Source organism: Panthera tigris, chromosome A2 (assembly GCF_018350195.1).
Source record: "Panthera tigris isolate Pti1 chromosome A2, P.tigris_Pti1_mat1.1, whole genome shotgun sequence".
NCBI classification, from domain to species: domain Eukaryota; kingdom Metazoa; phylum Chordata; class Mammalia; order Carnivora; family Felidae; genus Panthera; species Panthera tigris.
Window position 1 is genome coordinate 121,444,757 of NC_056661.1, and position 15,215 is coordinate 121,459,971.

General features: G+C 39.6%; 1 protein-coding gene across 1 annotated transcript; it reads right to left on the reverse strand.

Annotated features, from left to right (window-relative positions):
- Nucleotides 1–1,680: 1,680 nt before the first annotated feature.
- Nucleotides 1,681–2,694, reverse strand: NEUROD6 (neuronal differentiation 6). The gene has a single exon (XM_007090533.3). The coding sequence runs from the start codon at nt 2,692–2,694 to the stop codon at nt 1,681–1,683; it is 1,014 nt and encodes a 337-aa protein (XP_007090595.2).
- Between the last annotated feature and the right edge of the window lie 12,521 nt (nt 2,695–15,215).

The window sequence follows — 15,215 nt, forward strand, 5'->3', positions numbered from 1 at the left end:
GCTCGCCGGGCCGCGGGCCCCCGGTCCCAAGGGCGCCCACTGCGGGCGGGCCACGGGCGGTGCAGCCTGTGACCCTGTGCACCGGTGACAACCGCCGGGGCACGAAGCCGGCTCCAAACCCCCCCACGCTCCGCCCTCCGGGAGCCGCCGGGCCTGCGCCAGCTCAGGCAGTATCTGCGGGGCGCACGAGTGGGCAGCGCCGGCCGGCGGTGAGAGCGGACCTCTTGCCAAGGCCCACCCAGACCCGCTCAGTCCCGCCACCGCGGGACACATTTCTGCCACCCTCGCAGACCTTCGCAGCTGTCCCCCTCCTCCCCCTGTGGGGGGCAAACCGGCGCAAGAGGGCATCTGGAGGGAGGTCACTGCCACCTTGGCTTTTATCCTAGGAGGGACTCAGTTCTGCCTAAGAGGCTGAGCTCCCCAGGCGCTATTCAAGAGGGTTTTTGGTGGCCTTTTGTCAGGAAACTTTTAATCACACAGAATTTAGCCTCTAATCGGCCAGACTTATTTAAACTGCGCAGAGTAAAACCTTCCATTTTTAACATCCACTCTTGGTGTTTGCTGGAAATTTGCCACCGAATTTCGGCTGGAGCTGAAGGTTACCAGGATTTATCATTGTTTCCCCAGGATGTTTAACCCTCGTGCGCTCCTCTTCTTTCATTTAAGATACCCAAAAAAAAAAAAAAAAAAAAAAAAAAAAAAAAAAAAAATTTCTTGTAAGCGCTTTGGCCATTTTGTTTAAGAAATTTGTTTTATCTCGTACGGTTTTGAAATAAAGAAATGTTTCTGCAATGGGGAGGAGGGAGTGTCAGAGACAGAAAGCAGCTGTGTACCAGGAAATAATAAGTATCATGCAAAAATATCACAGCTAATGGATGTCCTTTAGGAGTGTAAATATCTATGTTTAATTGCTTTAAAAACGTGGGGTGGAAAAACACAATTATACATTGTGATAACAAACCTGTACAGATAATTTTTGAACAATACAAAACAAGAGCTGAAAAATTTTTCTTTATGATTGAAATAATTGTTCCCAAATCATGACACCGTCCACCCAAATATCATGTTGCCCCCTCTGCAGAACTTGAAGAGGAATAGTTACCAATTGAATGCATTTAGATTCATCCTTAATAAAAAGAAAATTGCATAGCTTTTTATATTGTTGCACATCCTCAAATGCATCTTCCAATATCAATGTCACCTTAGTGTTATTCTCAATATTTTAAATTTTCAATTTTCAGAGATACATAATATATAATTGCTAGTAATTATAAACACATCATTTTATTCATCTGATTTTAATAACATGCATTTTTATAATTACTGTACAACTGAAATAGACATTGAGTTATGCTGTGTGCGTGTCTTTATTCAACAGTATATTTTTAGACACCTTGTTCAAACAAATTAAGTGAATTTAAAAGAAAATAAAACATGAAAAAAAATCCTTCCAGTAGAAACAGAATCACAGTGCTTCACAGACAAAAGGAAAGGAAAAGAAGTTCTCATACGAAAAGAGATTTATTATTACATAGAAAATTCTCACAATAGTTGAAACACACTTCAGAAACTAGTAAACACCTTAGATAGAGTTGTGCCAATTATTCAGCCCACAAGCATCTGCTTTGTCTTAATTAGACGGGGGAGGTGAATGACCACTGTTTATTTTCATTTTCCTCATTAATTATGAAAAACTGCATTTAATTCATCTTGCATGGTGAGAGATTGGCTGCGCAGATGTAAGTCGTAAGGGAAGTGGCTGTCGGTGGGCAACCTGAACATGGCACCCTGCCCAAGGGGACCCCTGGGTGGCACTGCACAGTAATGCATGCCGTAATTGTAATTTTTGCCATAGTCCAAGGTTTCTTCTTGCTTCAGGGAAAATATCCCATTATAGTTAATTGGGGGAGGACTTAAGGGACCTTCAAACTGAGGGCTGGCACACTCAGGGGAAGTGCTTTCATAGAAGGATTCATACGCACTGCAATAATTGTAGGGTTTCATGGACTTGGAATTATCAAGAGTTCCATGCCCTGGGGGAGTGGTGAGCTCAGGGCTGTGGTAGGGCGGGTAGAAGGTAGAGTAGGGTGACCTTGTGTGGTGCGCAGCCTCCCCACCCTGACCCATCAGGAAACTCCTGGCGTTGAGCTGCAAGCAGCCTGCCACCAAGTTTGTAGTCGGCTGGGAAAGACCTTTGCATAAGTTTTGGACGAACGTGAGCAGATCAGGTCTCTTGCCGATTCTCAGGATTTCAGAAAGTGCCCAGATGTAGTTTTTGGCCAGTCGTAAAGTTTCTATTTTGGACAGTTTTTGGGTTTTGGAGTAACAGGGGACCACTTTTCTTAAATTGTCCAGAGCGTCGTTGAGGCCATGCATCCTGTTTCTCTCCCGCGCATTAGCTTCCTGTCTCCTGAACTTGACCCTCTCCAGTCGGAGCTTGGTCGTCTTTTTTTTCCTAAGACCCCTCCTTCTGGGCAAGCCATTTTCATCTTCCTCTTCCCTGTCTTCCTCCTCTTCTTCCTTCTCGGTTTCTTCTCCAGGGGCCCTTTTGATGCTCTTTCCTCGAAGGACAATCTGTTTGGAAAAGCTTTCTGGTTTCTTAATTTGCTTCTGGTCCTCACATTCTCTAGAAAACTTTCTGCACATCTGGGATTCTGGCATTACAACAGACTCATCAAACGGTAGTGTTAACATGGTTCTCTAATCTTAAATTACCTGAAAAAATGCCAGCACAATATTTAAAGTGTTTTCATTTTTAAAGTTTATACACTTAAAGCATATTTAATGACTTAATCATAAGAATACAAAAAATGAAAAACGTGAAAAAGTCTGATTCGGGGACCAATTTTTTACATTAACTATAATTTTTGAGTTTGTGCAGACTCGTAATTATAAAAACTACATGGACACATGCGAGAGGATCAATTTATACAGGCAAATTATCAAAAGAAAACAAAACAAGAAGCATTTATTACATTGCCACCACCATCTCCATTTTCCTTTGATTTTGAACTATTTTTAATGCACAAAAAGGACCTTTGAATTCCAGCAAATGCAAAACATGATATAGCAATGCAGAATTTCATTAATTCCAATTCCCCTGAGTACAAAATGCAAAGAGACACCAGTTTTTAAAATGAAAAAGTATTACCTCTCCGTTAGCTGACAAATTTGTGAGGTGTTTCTTTCTTTTTTTCGAAAAAGAAATAAGCCTTAACTTTATTTGCTGTATTATGTAACTGCAAATTTAGATAAGTGGCTGTTGACATTTACGAATTTAAAGAAAAGATTAATCAAAGCCAATTTTTAAACTGATTTCTTTCTGATCAGTGAAGAAATATATGTAAAAGGGCACTGTTTTCCCAGCCTTCACCAAAAAAAAGGGGGGGTGGGGGGTCAGGCTAATTTGGAATAAACTCCATAAATACATTTTAAAAGACAAGAATCACTGGCATTTTTTTTAAATCAAAGAAAATGTTAAAACTGCTTTTACATTTACATTTTTTCCAAATGTAATCGTCTGTTTACTGCTGTTCAAATCACCCTGGACAAAAAACCACTCTCGTAGTGTTTTTGTTCTGCGAGCCACAGAAGTCTCCCTCTAGCTAATATCTGACAGGAACGGTCCAAGGATTCTGACTGCAATTGTGCACGTGTGTACAGAATCCCGAATGAAAGGGGAAAATAATTTGTGTTTCAAATACAATTTTGGCTTTCGTTTGGTGAAGTAGCAAGTATTTTCATCTAAAGTCTTCAAACAAATAGGCACGTTAAAACAGACTTTCGAATGTAACAATCTCCAGCCCCCTCAACACACACACACACACACACACACACACACACACACACACAAACTCTTAGCAATGTCCACATACTTGCAGTGTTACATAATAGCAGTGAAAGTATGTGACAGTTACATCATAAGAATGAAATATGATAAGAAGTTATAGATGGCAAAGAGCATGTAAATACTATAAGACAGTGACACTGTATCTTTAAATACTTGCATGCAAAGCCAGCATCAATTGAAGTATATCTTTATTTATATTACCTTAGGTTTTAACTTCATTCAATAATCGGTTTTCATTTTGTATCTTCCAAATCTTTTCAGGCTGAGTGTCGCATCGTCTCCTGGAGTCTCTAGATCTGTGTATATCTGCACTATCTCATTGATCTCTAAAAAGTGACATTGATGCCAACTGCCAGAGCTGGTACCCATGCCATCTGCTAGTGACGTCACAGGGCAGAGAGAACCATGTGATCCTCTCTCTTGGGACCTTCATTCTGCACTGATCATCTGGCATCCCTGTAAGTGGGTACCAGCATTCATGCATCAACACAGAAGGTTAGACTGATAGGGAAAAAATCTGCACCAGCATTTCACATACAGTAGGTGCGTTTCTCTCCTAGAGCTGCTTCAGCTTCACTGGCAGTCTGTAGAAATAGCTGTGTTAGTGTTCAGTTTCGCCCTGCCAACGGTGCAACTATTAGGTAGTCGTTAATATTCCATTCATTTACAAGGTGGGCTTTTGTGTGAGCGAGAGGTTTTTGTTGTTGTTGATGTTGACGTTTAGTAAAGATCACCATCCCATTCGTGCACCTGGCTACCCAGGGAAAGAACGCCGGGGGAAAGGAGCGGAAATCAGGAAAATGGTCTTGAGGTGCTTAACCAAACTAAGATTTGTGTAAGCGAACAGGGATCAACAAAGGTCTCCTTATTTCCTTGTTTTGTTTCATGGCGTGTAACTTATGGGCGTGTGTCTGTGTGTTCTCTTATTAACATGTACGACTTCTGTGCTTCTTAGGAATTTGGAATAAAAGAACAGTTTCTCCATCTGGGGTCTGTGAAAGACATCCTCAGACGCTCCCCTTTCTACACTTGCTGGTATCTTTCAACAACTTTTCGGAGAGCTTCTTTATATGTATCAAATGCGGAGACGTCTTCAAGTGCGCCGTGAAAGATTTCAAACTACATTCTTGTGTCCGGTACCAAAAGTCACAATTCCCTCTTGCACTGTCCCAGACTCCTTCCAGTGGTAACTGGCTTGTTCTTTCTTTCTCATTTCATTTCCTACACAGTAAACATCAAAAAAAAAAAAAAATAGCACTTAGGTTTTTGTCTTTCTCTTCCTGGCATTCTGCTGAGTATATTAATCAAAGAGAGGCTTTTCTGTTTTCTCAGATTTTTTTTTCCTTTCTCATAAAAATCTTCTCTTCACATTTTTCCCCCTCAAGACTGACAGCCAATTTAAAAATCTCCTCATTCTTACATCAGTGTCCAGTTTTTTTTTCTTTTTTCAGATTTATTCCTATTTCTCTTTCTCCCCACTCCCCACTTTTGATTTCTTAACAAAAGCAGGGCAGAAACAGGCGAAACTGGCAAGGCCTTGTAGATAAAATGAACTGTGAAGCCAGAGGCAAACTCCACCTTCCTCTCTTTTCCCTGCTCCCCTGTCACCCCCTTCCCTTGCAAAAAAAAAAAAAAAAAAAGGAAAAGAAAAGAAAAAAAGAGGATGTTTTATTTCAGAGTCGCCTGTCAGGAAAGAAAAAAGTGTACTTAAAAAAAAGTTCAGAAATGGACAAACACAACCTTTGTTGTTTGATAACTGAATAATCTCTTTCTATAAAGTGAGACAATATGCTTTTGGTATTAAAGTAATCCCTGGCAGAGTTGTAACTGTTGAATCTGTGTTAGCATTCCCCTTATAAATCCCAGTTTTGAAAGGTTTAGAATTCTGCTGCTTTAATGCTCTTTGGTTCCAAATTGGCACCGGGGGTCTCAAATTAAATTCAATTTTGCTCCTGTCGTAGCCCACCCGTTTCCGTCCCCCTCAAAGTTACTCAACTTTGCCTGGACGGGTCTGGAAAAGATAGGGACGATGGCAGAAGGGAGAGGTATGCTAGGTAAAGGAGAATAATTTTTCTCTGTCAATGGTTTGGTAAAAATGCAAATTTAAAATAAAAACAAGCCTATAAATTCACAAGTGAAGTGGGGTGGCCTGGCTTATGTTTAAAAAAAATCAGACCTACCCAAGGCATTTCAAAATGTGTTGCTTAAGGGGATATTACTGGTAATGGGTGTGTTGAGTATATTTCATGTAGCCTTTGGTTCAAAAATGCACACACCTTTTCTTTCAACACAGAGAGTTTCTCTAGGAAGACCAGAGGCACACTTTTGTTTGATCTCACATATAGTTTAGTTTTTAAATGTAAAGGAGCATAAGTACGAAGAGTCAGGAGCCACAAAGTATTTCACGCATGTTGCATATTGTACCATATTCTAAACTTGCAAAGTCTTCAGAAGCTGCATTATATTATAGGCATCGCAAACACGAGAATCAAAATCTGAGGAATAGGTAGCGTGACATGTTAGAAAATTATCACCAATGTAGCTCACCGCAAGGATAGATTTTATATTTTATCTTTGCAATGTGCAGACAAATGAGAAACAGTTTTTTTGATGAAAACATTTGGGACTGTTCTATTTCTGCCTTTGAACGTGAAATAAAAACCTTTGGTGGTGGTGATGAGGTGGGGTGAAGGGGGATAAAATCTGTGTTGAGGTTTTTCTGAGTATTAGTCTATTGTTTGAATGTCTTAGATTTCTTTTTCAAAAAAAAAGGGGAGAAAACAAAAAAGTTGTTATGTCAAGATTTAGCAAGGATTCAGTGTGTTTGTACAATAATCTTTCAAAAGAAATTTTGTTATGCATTTTCTACTATAGTTCCAGATATGCAAATGCATGTGCTGTTAATATGCATTCATAACATACACCACAACGGCTGTTCTACTCTCTGCTAAGAAAGCACGTTAACACCAATACTCCAAACAGAAATACATTCTGAATTGTAGACGAATACTCCGAGTACGGGGAGTATATTATCACCATTTCTATGATAGATTTTCTCATTTTGCAGCAATCGCTGCACACCAAAGTTTATATCCATAACTGAATTCAACACTGATTTAGCTGATATGATCTTTGCTTCTGGGGCCAAGACATTTTATAGATTTTTTTTAAGTCCCCAATGTCTGTATGCCCCTGTCTTGCTTTCACTGGGTAATTTTTCATATTTCACTTATAAAAGTGACCCACAGAAAACGTAGATATAATTTGACTCAGTTGCAAGGCAATAGAAGCCAAAAGTGCTAAGTAAGGCATAAGTGTTGTTATTTTTAGGTCATCCAGTTGGTACCTGTGTCACAGCAAAGGAGAATTCTATTGACTCCCTTTTTACACTCCTCTCATAACTTAAGAGATCAGTTTGGAACATGGCAGGCATTTTTTCCTCAGCTCTCCTAGGGTGTAAGGCAACATAATGTAGACCTGGGCAGGATCAGGCAGCAAAGCCTTAGGACCATTTTTTCCCCCTAGAAGTAGGGTGCTTTCTGAGATAGATTTTTGGACAATTTTCTCTATTGCTTTTTTTTTCCTTTTCTTTTTTTTTTTTTTTTTTTTTAAGCTCTTAGACAAATGCTTCAGGGCAGCCGGTAAGCCTGTGAGCGAGCCCAGCGTTAATCCTTAGAGTTTTAACTCTGTGATTCCCCCGTGGCTTGAAAGAGTTTTATGGCTGTGGCAGAATATTCCACTTTGGAAAACAGACCTTGGGATTTAAATAAAAGTATTGAAAATATAAGGCAAAACACAAAGCAACCTTATTCTCCTTGAAGATTTAGAGGGCTTAAAAGTATAATTTAAACATAGATGTCTAAATATTTTATAGCGTATATGTCTATATATATAATATACACGTATATATTTGTATATACTTGTGTGTATATATATATATGTATGTGTATATTATACATCTATATACACCAAAGATTACTTAGATTAAATGATAATCTGGAAATTTGAAGACAACGTTTGAATTGCCTTTATAGATTTACTTCAGGGTGAGGTAAGCTGAGTTGTACTATTATTTTGCAATAAACGATATTGTCATTTTTTGCAATTCATAAAATATAGCAACATCCAATCTTTTATTTTAGTCTTTGCACAAACGGCACTGTTGTTCTCTCCAGAAATATATTTTATAAATTTTTCCTCCATGAAGTATACTTTCTATTTGACTCCCCAAGCTGCAAGTGTTAAATTCATTTCCTAATTTGTTATTAAATACAGTCATGTAAATCTGCCAGTTAAAACTTCTACAGGTCTGAGACAACCAGAGTTATTGGACTGAGTTAGTATAATCCCAGCCATTCATAAAGAAATGGTGCTTTATTAACTTTTGTGATGTTACTGTAAGAAAATGTATAGTTTCCTTTAGTCTTTTACAAATATGAAGTATGAGTTGTTGTCCCTGAGTAAGACTTTTTATGATACGGACTTAGAAATTAGTGTTATATTCCAATAACATGTATTGTGATGGTTATTTTTAAACTTAGAAAACAGATGTACCATTTCTTTTTTTCTGTTACATTAATCCACTGTAAAATTGGAGTGGGAACTTTAGGCAAGAGATATTTTGCAAAGGTTTCATGCAAACTGCATTTTGAAAATCAAGCTTTATGTCACGCGCTTGTATGGTGACACGCAGGCTCTCTTAACGTGATTTCTGGGTGGATTTCAAATGGTTCTGGAGCTTCCTCAGATTACGTGCAAATTTGGCATGTATGTACACATGTGCATTTTCTGAAGAAAGACCCTCTGCCAGATTCCGAAAGGTTAAGCGTCACAGTGAGTGTTTTGATGTCTTACTAAACGAGCTTTAAATCCTGATCCTGATGTTTAATGGCTGTGTGTCATTCATTCATTCACTTATTCACCCATTCATCCACTCAACAAAGGTTTATTGAATATCGGTTTTGGAGTCTTTCTTGATTCCTTTCTTTCTCTCACCCCCTAGAACCGGTATGTCAGCAAATCCTCTCAGTACCATCCTAGAATTACATCCAGAATCCGACCACTTCTTGGCAATTCTGCCTCTTCTTCCCTCATCCAAACCACGAGCATCTCTCACCTGGCCCAATGGCTTCTGTTTTCTTCATTCTTGGCCTCTTATATTCTGTACTGAGTCCTCAACTCAGCAGCCAGAGGCATCTGGTTAAAACATAAATCAGACTGCGTTCTTCTATATTCAAAATCCTGCAGTGGCTTCCCCTCCCTCAGAGTCAAAGCCAAGTCTTCACAGAGGCCCAGAAGCTTCTTCTGGTCTTTCTGTTCCCATCTTCTATTGCTCTCTCCTCCACTCACTCAGCTCCAGCCACACTGGCCCTGGCTGTTCCTTCCACCTCAGGATCCTTGCACTTACTTCTACCTGGACTCCTTCTCCTGAGTATCCCCATGGCTCGTCCTGACTTCCTTCAAGTCTCTGCTCAAATGTTCCCTCTGACCATCCTACTTTATATTGTACCCCTACACCCATCTGTCCTTCCTTATCCACCTTCCAGTTTTGTTGTTCTCTGTAGCACTCATCACTTGCTAACACAATACTTAATACGTGTATTAATCTTGTGCCTCCAGGTGAGAGGCAGAAGTACATACTTATTGAATGATGGGTTTGTTCCAGGCACTGGGTTAGTGATGGCTGTTCAATGGCATGTAGAACGGCTATGACAAACTGTTGGGGAGTTTAGAGGCCAGAAGGGGGACGTAGGCAATAAACAAGTAAACACAGAAATGTGCAATTTACCTATTGGTGGCTACAGAGAATCATGAGAAGCCCTACTTGGTTCAAGTATCTGGGAAGCCCTTTCTGAGTCATCCTCCAAGTTGAGTCTGAAGACTGAGCAGCAAGCAGAGGCACGAGCATGTGTGACATGTCGAATGTTCTGGGGGAAACTGCAGTGAGAACAAGGATCAGAACCTATGAGATTGTGTAGGTCATGTGAAGTATTTGGAATCTATTTCTTTTTTTAATTTGTTTCAAAGGAAGTCATTGGAGGGCTTAAGGAAATTTAAGATTTGAAAAGATTACTCTAGGGGCACCTGGGTGGCTCAGTGAGTTAAGCGTCCGACTTCCGCTCAGGTCATGATCTCGAGGTTCATGAGCTCAAGCCCTGTGTCAGGCTCTGGGCTAGTAGCTCAGAGCCTAAAGCCTGCTTCAGATTCTGTCTCCCTCTCTCTCTGCCCCTTCCCTGCTCATGCTCTATCTCTCTCTCTCTCAAAAATAAACATTAAACAGAAATTAAAAAAAAAAAACAACTTTGAAAAGATCACTCTAGCTGAGAAGAGTTGCAGAGAGAAAAAGAAGAAGCAGGGAGGACTTACAAAGCCTATAAGGGGGGACGGACAGATCACATTGCGGGGAGTGCTGACTGCGCCCAGCTTAGAGTGGGGTAATGGAAATGAAGGGAGGAAACCTAGACATGTATTTTGGAGAGACAATCACCAGAACTTACTGATGGATGGGTGTGGATGGGATGTGGGGAGCTTACTTAACCTCTGGTCATGGTGACGATGAACTGTGCTTCCATACGCAGTCTGCCAAGCACCAGGTGAGGTACTTCACATACGAGGTCTCATGGGATCCTTGCAATACCGGGACTGTCTCCCTGGTAGGAGTAATGAAGCTGCAGCTCAGAGAAGTTAGCCAATGTACCCGTGACTGTTTCATTTTTAAGTGAGAGGATCATGATTTAGACCTAGGTCTGTCTGAATCTAAATTCTAGTTTCTTTCTTTTTTCTTAAAATTTGTTTTCAGTGTTTATTTTTGAGAGACAGAGACAGAGCAAGAGTGGGGGAGGGGCAGAGAGAGAGGGAGACACAGAATCCTAAGCAGGCTCCAGGCTCTGAGCTGTCAGCACAGAGCCCGACATGGGGCTCGAACTCAGGAACCGTGAGATCATGACCTGAGCCAAAGTCGGACACTTAACCGAATGAGCCACCCAGGCGCCCCCTTCAGTTCTAGTTTCTTAACAACTATACTTGGTAACCTTAGGCATTAAGTAATCAAACGTCAACAAGCTGCCTAGAACTGTCTCTGGTACATAACAAATCCTGGATTAATAATAAATACTAGATGAAATAGAAAAACTTAACCACGAATCTATTCACAAAGTTAAGGATTATCCCATTAATATACCTGGTGACTTAAACTTTTTTACTATACATTTGTCTTTCAGAACAATGTTTACAGGTAGGTCAGTAGACTGCCAAGTGATGTATTCATATAACAATGATTGCAATCGTCATGACAGTGAGCTTCTATGACGGTTGAGTTGTTCATTTAAATCCTGATCCTGCTGTTTAATAGCTATGTAACATTCATTCGTTCATTTATTCATCCCTCCATCTCTGTTTTTTAATGACAAGGAGCTGTTCTTTCCTTCTTTTTCATTCACTGAACACAACACTTTTTGCATGTTACCACTGTAGACATTGTAAGGAGAAGTAAAGGTAAATAACCAAGATCCCCACCTGTCAAGGAAGTTCGAGTTGAATTAGCACATAAAATATGTCCACAATAGTCTAATTAAAAACAGTATGAGCTCACTGTGATAAGAGAGGTTGTTGGCAGGGAATGAAGAAAACATTGGAATACAGATTGCAAGTATGTAGAAGATTTTTTTTTTACTTTTATTTGAAGTATAATAGAGACTAAAATGCATGTGGACAGTAAGTGCACAGCTCAATTAATTCTGATAAACTGAATGCATCTGTGTAATAAGATCTTGATAAAGAAATGGAACATTACCAGACACTTTCTTCCTGCCCCTTCAAGGTACCAACCACATCTCCCCAAGAGACACCACTCTCCTGACTTCTAACAGCATTGATTGGTCTTGGTCATTTTGTGTATTAAATACACGGAATCATTCAGTAAACACTTCTTGGGGTCTGACTTCTTTATCTCAGCATTTTGTTTTAAACTTTATCCATGTTGTTGCATGTAATCATAGATTGTTCACTGTCATTGCTGTATAGTATTCAGTTATGTGACTATACCACAATTTGGCTTTTTTTCTCCATTCTGTTGTTGACGGGTGTTTGGATAGTTTCTAGTTTGGGGTATTGTAAGTAGTAAGTGCTATTATAGCACATACTTTTTAGTGAACATATATATGTTAGGTGCATTCCATTCCTAGGTACATAGCCAACAGAAATGCATATATATGTGTATTCTGCATGTATGGTTTTAAGAGAAGTTAAAAAAAGTACATTCACAAAAAGTTAGTTTTTAATAATTACCTCCATGACAACCACATGCTTTCTAAAATCATTAACCAAGATCAGTAACATTATCCCCAAAGTTATGGACTCAGGAATTCTAATTGAGGAGGGCATTGATTACCAATGTACCAACAATTATTGAAGGATTCCTCTGGATGAAGCCACTATGATTTTGGGGAAAAAAGAGAAGAAGAGACAATCCTTTTCTTCAAGGAATCTAGAGTTCTGTTGAGGAGAGAAAAGTAACCAACTTAAAGCATTTAGATGCACGAAGGACAGACTATGGTGCAGAGTATCAAACAAATGACTACCTTCTTTGTTTATCTAACACCCTTTAGGAAGATAACACAAACTTTAGACTCTGCAGTAGTATTGCCAAGAACATATGTCAGAATATTTGCACTTAAAGAGTACTGCATTTTAAGTTTTAAAACACAATAGCTAAATTACAAAGGTTAATATTTGATCGATGTTAATATTGCTTAATATATACATTTTTTAAATGTTTATTTATTTTTGAGACAGAGAGAGAGACAGAGTGTGAGCAGGGGAGGGTCAGAGAGAGGGAGACACAGAATCCAAAGCAGGCTCCAGGCTCTGAGCTGTCAGCACAGAGCCTGATGCGGGACTTGAATCCACAAACTGTGAGATCATGACCTGAGCTGAAACCAAGAGTTGGATGCTTAACCAACTCAGCCATGCAGGTGCCCCTGTGCTAGCTTTTCTGCACATGTTATAGAATTCTCACAACATCTATAGGTGGATGATATATATGAGCAGACTGGTGCAGCGATTCAAGCATAGTGACTAGAGGCCAGCCACCCTAGTTCTGCCACCTTCTAGCTGGTTGACTCTGAGCAAGGTCCTCTTCTTCAGCTTTTCCATCTGTCACATGGGGATGATTGTATTCTTACCTTACAGGTTGTTAGATGTAAATGGCTAGAACAGTACCTGGCACATGGTATGCACTGCATTATTATTTGACAGATTATTTTAAAATAAAAATGGGTTTGGAGAGAATTGAGTATAAAGCATTTCTCAACCCCTTGTGAAGGAAAGGTTCATTTCTATGGCAATGACCTCTGATCACCCAAGCATTCAGGGTATAGATGGGAGCACATGTTATGATGTCAAAGAAACCAGTTGTGCTAAAAATATTATAGATTTCTGCTTGCAATGTCAGTACCTTGGGCCAGGGAAGATAGCAATACCTTAAGGACAAATGATTTCGGAATGAAGGCTGAACCAAGCAACAGATCTTTTAGAGATCTGAATTTCTTTCCTACAGAAACACTGAAGTGTTTCTCTTTGTCTCTACCTGCTTTTGAAACTCTTAGTGGCTCTGAAGGAAGGAATATACTGCACACCCAAAAGATAAACAGAAAACATTTTTTTTTAGTCCTAATGTTCACATGCTTGCTGATATAAGCCCACAAGATAACTTTGGAAACTAAAGCATTAGGTTGAAAGGCTAACCTTGCTAATGCCACAGATTCAAAAGCACACAGACATGATCCAATCACTCCCCAGGGAATGTACATATTTGTCCTGGGATCTGCCATATGCAGGTAGATCTTATAACCGCTAGATCGCATTAAAAAAAAAAAAAAAAATCATGGTCCACACCTATAGCAATAAAATCAGCAGCTAACTAATCCTACCCAAAATGAAAAAGCCCAAATCATTATGTGTCTTTTTGTATTTTAGACTTCTGGTTGGTTTTCTCTGTTTGGCTGGCAAATCTCATCTAATTACAATATATTTTTCATTTGTGTTTTAAAATAGCAATCCCAGCCCACTGTTATTATAACATATGCGGTAAGTTGTTGTTCCTGGGGTGGTGATAAATTCGTGGCGATCCATTCACATCCTCATGGGTTGGAATTAATCTTTCTCCTCTGATTTCCCACTACACTTTGTGCTTCTATTATTGTGCTTGCATAATTTGCTTTGTAGTGTAGCTATTTGTGAATGCATCTGTCTCCCCCACTAGATTGTGAGGACAAAAACTATCTCAGATTTCTGTTTCATTTTCCTTTCAGTCCCTATGTCACCCAATACACTTATTTATACATAGTAGGGACTCAATAGATATTGATAGTAGAATTGAATTGATTGATTGCAGTACAGCACATTTGGCTGCAGAACACCTCAGAGCAATGAGGCCCATCTGTCAATCAAAGCTGTGATCTTTGCTTCATTAACACCGTGGCTAAGCAATGAAGTAACAAGTCAGTGACAAAGAGCTTCATGCCCCACATCCTGTAACTTAGATGCTAGATTATATACTTCTTTAAGCAGCAAGAATCCTTCTGAAAGCAAGATTCTATGTAGTGGCAATAATGATCCATAATTTTATACAGTCTGCATGTGAAGATTGAACCCCGCTATCTCTTTCTTTGCTCTTTATCCAAAAAGGCTGCTCCAGGGCTAATTACTTCTTTCAAAAGCTAGAGGAACTTTTTCCACTAAGCAGTTTGCAGTTCATTTTGGCCATCAATATTGGTACAAGATCCAGTCTAAGAATGTGGCACATGGCTTTGAATTCTTTTATGGCCCGTGTCATTTTCTGGAGAAAATATCTCATTAGCTCTTTGATCTGAAGATCAAGCATTCCCCAGCTGGATTTTCTGCCATTTGCCGAACCTAAGTTTGGCTTGTCCGTGGTGATAATAATTTGCACTACACTAGCTCTACTTTTTCCACTGCTACCTTTTTTTGGAGACGGTTGACATTAAAAAGAATGGAAGGAGCCGTCCTCCATCACACTCCATCTGGCCCTGCTGGTTACTTGGCGACTGAGGCAGCACATACATTTGGTGGACTGATAAGGAATGGGAAATCCACGATATTAATAATGGTTCTCTGTTCTCCAAAGCAAAAACCTTTCCAGATCAGCATCTCTCTTACAAACAGTCCATGTTGGGAGGAGGCTAGGCAAGATTCAGTGCTGAAAGAGAAAGAGAAATTGAATTAAAGACCAGCCAGGACACTTAAAGATGGCATGTACTTCAACCGCTACAATTATTGAATGCCTAGCATGGTAAATAAATAAAACAATGTGCTTTCCCTTGAAGAGCTCCTGGTCTTTAGGGGC

Bases quoted from the DNA above. Each gene is read 5' to 3' on its own strand.
- NEUROD6 (XM_007090533.3), bottom strand. From the start codon at position 2,694: ATGTTAACACTACCGTTTGATGAGTCTGTTGTAATGCCAGAATCCCAG.